The sequence below is a fragment of the Macrobrachium nipponense genome, chromosome 4 (genome assembly GCF_015104395.2).
Source record: "Macrobrachium nipponense isolate FS-2020 chromosome 4, ASM1510439v2, whole genome shotgun sequence".
Lineage (NCBI taxonomy): Eukaryota > Metazoa > Arthropoda > Malacostraca > Decapoda > Palaemonidae > Macrobrachium > Macrobrachium nipponense.
In genome coordinates this window covers 127,988,641-127,998,145 of record NC_061100.1, presented here as the reverse complement: position 1 = coordinate 127,998,145, position 9,505 = coordinate 127,988,641, and the positions used below count along the sequence as shown (strand labels likewise).

At 51.7% G+C, this 9,505-nt stretch overlaps 1 protein-coding gene across 1 annotated transcript in view; it reads right to left on the bottom strand.

Moving 5' to 3' along the window:
* Nucleotides 1-9,031, bottom strand: part of LOC135211167 (thioredoxin-like protein 1) — a gene marked incomplete in the record, with an annotated part of 62,930 nt that extends 53,899 nt beyond the window's left edge. The window contains 1 exon segment of the mRNA XM_064244356.1: nt 8,806-9,031. Coding sequence (XP_064100426.1) covers nt 8,806-8,906 — 101 coding nt within the window.
* Between the last annotated feature and the right edge of the window lie 474 nt (nt 9,032-9,505).

Below are 9,505 nucleotides of genomic sequence, written 5' to 3'. Positions count from 1 at the left end.
AGACACCTGCCTTCAGGACCTGCGCCACGGAGAAGTCTTACGGAACGCCAAAGAGGGTCCAATACCTCTGACTTCGTGGGCTCTCGGTCGGAGCGTACGGATGTCGTCACTACCATCAGCCTCGTACGCTCTCCTGATCAACCTCACGCAGCCAGAAAGAAAGCGTGTTCTTGGATACTTCTTTCTTGGTCACCCCAGTGCTAACGAAGAGGCGTCGACACTCAGGCCTGAGGTGTCGAGTTTTCTTCAGATAGCGCCGTAGCGCCCTCACAGGACAAAGCAGCATCTCATCCGTATCGTTGTCGGTGAAATCCATTAGGGAGGGGATCGTGAAAGACTCGAACCTGTCGTCAGGGATCGACGGATTCTGAGTCTTAGCTACGAAATTCGGGACGAAATCGAGCGTCACAGATCCCCAGCCCCTGGAATGTTTAACATTTGAAGGACAGACCATGAAGTTCCCCTACTCTCTTCGCCGATGCCAGGGCCAGCAAGAAAAGGGTCTTGAGGGTCAGATCCCTGTCTGACGACTCTCGGAGTGGCTCGAATGGTCTTCGAGTCAAACTCCTAAGGACGAGAGTCATCATCCCACATCAGGGGGCCTGAGTTCCCTGGGTGGGCAAGAACCTTTCGAAGTCCTCAATTAGCAAGGAGATCTCGAACGAGTTCGAGATGTCCAGTCCCCTCAGTTTTAGGACGAGCGCCAGGGCGGCTCTATATCCTTTAACTGTGGGTACTGAGAGGAGCTTCTCTCGGCGAAGAAACACGAGGAAATCCGCTACCTGCTGAAGAGTGGCTCTGAGAGGAGATAGACCCCGTCTACGACACCAACCACAGAAGACGGCCCACTTCCCCTGGTACACAGCTGCTGAGGACTGTCTGACGTGTCCAGCCATCTCTGTTGCTGCGCTGCGAGAAAAGCCTCTCGTTCGCAAGAGATGGTGGATAACAGCCAGCCGTGAAGTTGTAGGGGACTGGACTGCTCGGTGGTACCGCTCTACGTGTGGCTGGGCTAGAAGGTTGTGCCAGTGGGGCATCTCTCTCGGTTCTTCCGCAAGAAGAGCCAGCAGGTCCGGATACCAAACGGCTTGAGGTCGTTTGGGAGCCACCAGGATCATCCTGAGATTGGGAAGTGACCAGCGCTCGGCTGATCACTTTCCGAATCAGACAAAAGGGAGGAAAGGCGTAGAACGAAGAGGTTGTTCCAGGGGTGTTGAAGTAGCGTCCTCTGCAGCTGCCCATGGGTCCGGCACGGCTGAGCAAAAAACTTGAAGAGTTTTGTGTGCCGGGTGGCGAACAGGTCTATGACGGACGCCCCCCACAGGTTGAAGAGCCTTTCCGCCACTTCTGGGTGTAGGGACCACTCGGTCCCTATTACCTGATCCCGACGGCTGAGCTTGTCTGCTACTACATTCCTCTTGCCTGGAATGTAGCGTGCTGGACAGCTCTATCGAGTGAGCCGTGGCCCACTCGTGCACCTGCACAGTCAACTGGTGTAGCGGGAGAGACACTAGGCCCCCCGTGCTTGTTGACGTATGCCACTACTGTGGTGTTGTCGCACATCAAACACCAAACGCCGAGTGTCCCATCAAGCGGTCTTGGAACTCTTGGAGAGCGTAAAACGCCGCCTTGAGTTCTAGGACATTGATGTGAAGGTGCTTGTCGTGATGGTCCCACACACCTGCAGCCAGCAACTCCTCCAGGGTGTGCGCCCCATCCCTCGGTCGATGCGTCTGAGAACAGCAGCATCTCCGGGGGGGGAGTGCGTAGAGGCACACCCCTCTTAAGAGGTTCCTGTCGTCGAGCCACCAGGCTAGGTCCTGCCTCACCTTCTCCGTGATGGACACGGGGAAGTAAGGTGGATCCTTTACCTGTGACCAACTCTCCCTTAGTCTCCACTGAGAGACCGCAGGTGAAGACGTCCGTGAGGAACTAACTTCTCGAGTGACGACAGGTGGCCGATCTTGACTTGCCATTGCTGAGCTGCCTGTTCCTGCCGAGACAGGAACCGGCCGGCTGCCTCCCTGAATTTGCTGATCCTCAAGTCTGCGGGGCGGACTTGAGCTGCTACCGTATCGATCAGCATACCCAGGTACTTCATCTTCTGCTTGGGTTCGAGATCGGACTTCTCGTAGTTTATCACGATCCCCAGATCGCGACAAAAACTTTAGAAGTCGATCCCTGTCCTGCAGCAACTGCGAGCGGGAGCTCGCCAGGACCAGCCAATCGTCGAGATACCCTCAGAAGACGTATCCCGTGCGAATGAGCCCAAGCAGACACCAGCGTGAACACTCTCGTGAACACCTGTGGGGCGGTTGAGAGACCGAAGCAAAGTGCCCTGAATTGGTACACCGTCCCGTCGAAGATGAAGCGGAGGTACTTTCTGGAGGACTGATGGATATGGGTATTTGAAAATACGCATCCTTCAGGTCCACTGAAAGCATGAAGTCGTCTCCCTGATGGAGTCCAACACGGAACGTGCTGTCTCCATCTTGAACCGAGTTCTGGAATGGCGAACAAATCGGTTCAGGGGAGAGAGATCTATCACCGGGCGCCAGCCCCCGATGCCTTTTTCCACTAAAAGAGGCGGCTGTGAAAGCCCGGTGACCGATCCACTACGACTTCTACAGCTCGTTGGTCAGCATGGTCTTGATCTCCTGCCGAAGAGCGTCGTCCTTTGAGGATCCCAGAACATATGTCTGAAGATGGACCGGGTTGGAGGTGAGGGGTGGCCGAGATTCGAAGGGTAGTAGTATATCCCTCCGAAGGACGTCTACTATCCAGGTCTCGGCACCGTAGCGCTGCCAAGTTGCCCAATGGCTCGCTAGGCACCCCCCCACTTCCGGCAGCTGGTGAGGGGGAACTCCGTCCCTAGCGTTCCCACCTCGCTTCGACTTCTTCCCACGCACCTCCTCGGGGAAAGGAGGGCTGGGAGGAGGGCTGGTTACGGCCTCCTTTACCAGAAGTTTGAAGCAGGAAGAGTCTTTCCTCGGGGCTTCGATGGAGCAGCCGTCTTAGCAGCCGAGGAAGCGCTAGCTAAACTCTAGGCTTAGCCGCAGTTGTACGAGGTTGCCCAGAAACCTTCGTAACTGCCTGGTGAACCAGACGGTCACTGTCATCAGTGCGCCGTCTTTCCACCGCAGCGTCCTACCATCTCTCCAGGGAAAGAGGAGCGGAGGAACTCTTCATTGGTCCGTTACAGGAGTCCAGTTTACCGCCTCCCCAACGCCCGGCCCCCGTTGGCTTTACTCGTTGAAGGACAGCGTTCCCTTACGACGGAGAACCAAGTTGGCCCACCAGGTTTGCCGTCTGATGGGTGAGGAGGAGATGGCCCTACCTCCAGACTGGCACAGTCTCCTGAAGTCGGGGTCGTCTTCGAGGGCAGCGCCCCCGGAGTCGGCCGCGACCTTGGATACTGTGAGGGACCACAGATCCAACCAAGAGACTGCCTGGAAAGCCGCCATAGCGGTAGCTTCCAGGCCCAGTGCCTCCTGCTGCGAGAACCACAAGTTCTCCGACAGGAGCTGCTGCAGGGACACACCTGGAGTTAGCCTAGCTAGCTCCACGTTAACCTGTTTGGGCGGTATTGGATCCACTGATGGCACGTAGAACTTCCGCTGTCGCTGCAGAGGAGGAGGAAGTAGCTTGGAAGACCGTCCTGACTTAAGTGAGTCCTCTCGTCCTGAGACGAAATTCTCCACCTGGTCAAGGACTGAGTCTGCAAGCTCAGATCGCGGCAGTCCCAACCGTCAATTTGGGTTCCCTCTTCGGGCCCCAAAATGACTCGAGCCGGGACGTGGGCTCAGATGGTGGTAGCGGCGATCCTTCCCCCAGGTCGTTGTGCTGACGAATCAGCGCAATAACCTGGGCAAAGTTCCTCTGGATCTCAGGAGTCACAGCGTCCTGAGGAGTAGGACCGTCCAGTCCCTCCAACAGGAGCAGCTCTCGAGACCCTCCTCCTTCAGAAGGAGGAACAGCAACAGACCCCTGACGGTCGCCTCCAACCACTTGCGCGTACGACCTGGCTGGTCCTAAGACCATGCCTGGTGCGTGCGGCATCGTGACGTGGATCGTGAGCGGCGGCACCTCTCACGATCACTCCTAGGTACCTCGCTCTTCCCGGTGTAGCCCGAGGAAGTTGAAGGTATAGGAGAGACAGACCTGACGCTCAACCCCCCCGCTCGCTGGCAGGACCAGCGTACGTGGGGGGCTGCAGGCCGATCACACAAACCCGCGGTGGGGATCGATCTGCAGGCCTGGCCGTGCCGCTCACCTGTGGCGAGCGGCTCGACTGAGCACGTCGACCCTGGTCCCGTGCGTCAGACGAGCTGCTGCTGGCCACCGTCTCCGTCCGGTCCCTGTGGGAGCGGCGGTCAGGTGATCTACAGAGCTCGCTTTCGCGGTGAGACCGGTGAGCGTCCTCACGGCACGTCAAACCGCTGGTACCAGCCGAAGCTGGTGCCGTTGGTCGAGGGGACCTCTTCCCAGCCTCAACCCGTGCCGGTCAGAGACCGTCACGTCAACCGAGGTACCGGCTGGTCGCTACGAGAGCGCCGCTGGCCTGGCGAGAGTCACTTGCGCGACTCTAGACCAGTCTTCTGCTCCGTGCCTCTGTCATGACAGGTGAGGCAAGCTCAGGCGTCTTGACTTTAGCTGCACGGTGCGCACCCGAAGGAGACCGTACACTCGGACCTTCTCGCGAACGAGAAGTCGAGCCGGTACCTGGCTTAGCAGCAGTGCTACCAAGACCAGGCGCGGATGTACAGCAGTAGCCAGCACATCCTTGGTCCCCGTCTTCTTCTTCTTCTCAGAAGAGGAAACGGGCCCTGTTCCCGAGGGAACAGGAGGACCAGCAGAAGCACCCCCCGTCACGCCAGAGCGAGACGGGCCCTTCAAAGGTCCCGCAGGAGCCTTCTTAGGGGGGGAGGAGGCAGCCTTCTTCTCTTCGGCTTGGAAGCCTTAGAAGTCGAAGGGGGAGAGGCGGCAACAGACGACGAAGAAGACGATGAAGACGACGACGACACCTTCCTCTTCTTCTTCCTTCTTCTTGTCAGCTCTCTCAGACGGACGTCAGGTCTTCCATCCACGGAAAAAGTCGGGCAATTGCCGAAGCAACACGCCCGACTGATCCTGTCCGGAAAGACCTGAGACCGGTGCAGCACCTCCATGACGAGACGCGACGTGGGCGGAGGGCAGGCACGGCATGAGCGGCAGGGACATCAACAGCAGGACCAGCACCATCAGGACCAGCACCAGCAGGACCAGCAGCCAAGCAGGACCAGCACCAACAGGACCAGCACCACAGCGAGGACCGGAGCACCAGCAGCAACATCAGCATGAGCGTCCCGCACCGCGCGCTTCGTAGGAGCGGCGCGAGCGGCTGGGCCAGCAACACTCGCTGCAGGTACGGCAGGTACGGCAGCATAGTCCGGCGTCACAGACCTCTCCAATTCAGCCAAACTCATCATGGGGACGGGCGGCAGATCCAGGGGCGAACTTTTGGGACAGCGAAAGTCGGGAGTCGGCAGCACATAGAAACCAGGTGGCGGCGGCACGCCCCTCTTAGGTTACGGCAGCAATCGGCTTTTGGATTGATGCCGTTGGAGTCACCGACGCAATGTGTTGCGTACACCACATGAGGAGGGGCGGCGTACGCTGGTGTGGACACAGTATTAGTCGTTGTTGACTACACCATGAGTTACAACTGCCGACCCCGCTAGACGTTGAATCAAGCCCTGGATACTGGGGGCGCCCTGCAGTCCCAACGACGCCCACACCTGTCCAAGGTCGTCACTCACAGAAGGTACACCTGAGGGTAGGAACAGTCGGAGGGGTTCAAAGTATTAAAGAGGGGCACCCTTCACGCTTTGGGGGAGGACGAACCCCACCCAGAGCGGACGGAAGACCCGAGTACAATTGAACATCCGGGTATCGGGCACCCTCCTCCACACTCGACGGATCGAGTGAGGAGAAGGACTCCGAAACCCCCCCCCGCAGGGGAAGACGCAAATCGTGGGGCTGAGCTGGAGCAGGAAGGGATGACGAGGTATCCGTAACCAAAGGAGTCGCTGGAGAGCTTTCCGACGACTCCTTGGTCGACCTACGCCTCTTCCTACCCTCGTACAGCACCCACTGCGCCCTCGACCAATTTACACACACATTACATGGTTCGGCTCGGGAGCATTCTCGCCCCCGACACCGATAACATAATTCATGTGGATCAATGTCAGGATAAGAGCGGAATCCGCCGCATTTAACGCCCCTCCACGCCCGGGGAACACACTCTACGGGCAGCTGGTGGGCGCGGCGAAAGCTCTTCTTGATCCATAATTAATTCAATTCACTTCACAATGAAAAATGAAAAAAGAGTACTTACAATTTCATTCAAGACCACAAACAAACCAGTCAGAAGAAATTGTAAACATCCAAAGCACACGACGAAATAGCGGGCAGAGCGATGACGAACACGTCCTGTCACACCACGGCCGAAAGCAAAAGTGATTCTTCACGCCGCGCGCACGATCGGACAAGCAGTTAACTACCGTTCTCCCCTTGTTCGAAGCTTACGACCGTCCCAGCTGCCGCTAGTTACCTTCCTATTGTTAAAGGACCGAGGGTTTGTATTACGTATCGGAACAAATACTTTATTACAAAAAACTTGACTGACAACTAAGCAGCATACCTACTATGGGTTTCAGCGACAGTGCAAGCATGTTTTTGGGCAATACCTATTTCAGTAACGAACACTCGTATCAGAACGAGATTTTGCTACAGTGCATTACACCCAGTGCAGTAATTTATAAGGGTATCGTGAATCACTAATCGTAAAGAATAACGACACTTGTCCTTGTACCAAGAGACAAAAACTCCATTATGCAGAAATGGATACGAACACGCGTAAAAAGCTCCACCTACCCTCTCCCCCCCCTCTACCGCCACCCCTTTCCTTCTTCATTCCTTCGCCTTCCTTTCTCTCTCTCTCTCTCTCTCTGTTGCCATTCGGTATGTGTTCACCCTCCAAACTGGGTATAAGACTACTGTACACACAAAACGTTGAAATTGGTGAAATTAGGCTATGTATTGGAAGTATATATACATAAATATTAAAGCAATTTTATCATTATTGCATTACTATGACAACTAGAATTCATAGAAACAGTTTATAATAATGAAACGGCGAATGTGTAAAGCCTCCACTAATGTGGCAACAATGATTTTGCCATTCTTAGCATGCAAACATTAAAGGTTACATTTATTTCTGACATACGGTTATTAAAGAAATTCAAAATACTAACATAGACTGAAATCAATGAAAAGTGCTAGCAAAAACAAAAAAGCAAAAAGAAAAAAATATGTATATAATTCACTTATCCGCAGTCGTTCCTCTATGGTTTTCGGCAGCCAGATGTACGAAAACGTTAGAAACATTGGATTGTATCTACTTTAGAAATATCTGTAATTTTTCGGGGTAATTTGGTTGCAAAAAAGGGATAATATACACGAATTAAATTAAAATTTTTAAATAAAGTAAATTTGAACTAAATAACAAGTAAAGTGAACAATTTAGGGAATAAAACTTTGCAGTTTCGTCGTTTGCTGTTCGTAACTGTGTTTGTGGCGCGCGCTTAGGAACCAGGAACAGCAACTGGTTTGAAGTGCAATGTGTAGTGAACTGAGACCAAAATGTGTATAATAACAATCAATTAAGCACTGTGGAGTTTCAGTTGTGATGGCAGTAAGGATAAAAACCACCGATTACAAGGTAAAAATGAATTCAGTTCAAACCATGACCCCGGGAACAAAAAGTTTCATACTTTCAGTAATATAGGCAACAAAATGTTGTTTTATTGTGCTCATTACAACTGCAATCTTGAGTAAGATCAATAAACGTTACATACATACGCTAACATTGTTCAAATGATTGCTGGGAAGGCTGGGAAAGATGATTTTCGTCACTGATCAAAACCTGTACATCCTACGGTAGCCGCCATATTGAATTTCAAAACTGCCTTGAAAACATATTTTACAAAGAGCGTCACATGCTTATTTTAGTTCGTAAGGGGCTTTCATATATCACATTATGTTGACAAAACTTCAATCTTTTGAATGGTAGGTATGCTTGGAGTTGTAATTGTATTCATGTTTCACCATTTAAATATAGAATGAATAAGACCTGAAAACCGTGATAAGGGTTGCTAGTCTCTGGTTTTTCCCCCTAGAGGTCTTTAGCTTTGTTTCTCACCAACAACAAGACGCGTCTGATGCCCATCTCCGATGTCAGGACGCGATATAATGTACTTTTTTGGGGGTTGTACACACTGATTGTACATGGTCCATCCCTGTACCATGCGGTTTTTTACCCTAATGTACTTTTTCGGAGGTTGGCATGCATTGATCGTCATTGGCCTGCTGCAGGCCATTCGGTGTTTTACCCTATTCCGAGGAAAGTAGAAGTCTCAAGGTGTTGCTTCCACGATCAATGACTCATCACTGGTGTCTATCTCCGGTGTCAGGACGTGTTAAAGTACTTTTTCTGGAAGGTGGGTCAACGAGCGGGCAAGACTGGCCCAGGTAGTCCACTCGGTTGTTTACCCTGGGCCTGTGTTTCCTCTTTCCCATGACAAGTGGCAAATCGGCCAAACTCTTAATTACATTATTACCGCACCTACTAAATATTGTAAGTCTATGCTACATTAAACGTAATAACGGGGAAAGAAAATTGGCTCAGCCGACTACCTAAACCAGGAGCCAGGGTCTTTCCACAACTTCTAAATAAGGCCGAGACCCGGGTCACCCTCTCCATACCTTGCCGAGGTGAAGTCAGCAACAACCAATTTAGCCCCAGCTTGAGTTAATTCCGCCTGAAATTGGTGGTCTTCCGTCAAAACCTTGAAATTAGCGGCCATGGTTACTTGGAAATGTTATTTGAATGCACACTGTGCAACCAAATAGTCAAGTCAACTATCGAAGTGCAAATCAGAACCAGAAGTTGACGTTTTCCAGATTCCACCCAACTGGATGTGGAAAGTGCTCCCACTCGTGATACCTCTTATATATATATATATTATATATATATATATATATATATATAATATTATATATATATAGATATATGATAGATATATATATATATATATATATATATATATATTATTCTTATCAACTCCTATTTGATCCCTGCTTGGTATAAAATCTAACATTAAACTATCGAGTAAAGTGTTTTTGCCAACTTGTTTATCTTCAATATTGACCATGTCTATATGAAAATATATGGTTAAGCCCAGTTTCGTGGAATTCACCGACCTCTTACGGACATGAACAATACCGGGTAAATATCACAATCGACAGCGGTGAATCGTACCCATGGTTGGGTAGTGCATGTGCCTAACGACCTCTTCTTCCTAGTATATTTTTACGCATTTGAAAGGTGACTCAGGAAAGTTGTCTATTCACCTGATAACAAAATATTAAGCATTGAATTAGTTTAGCGAAATTATGGAAATGA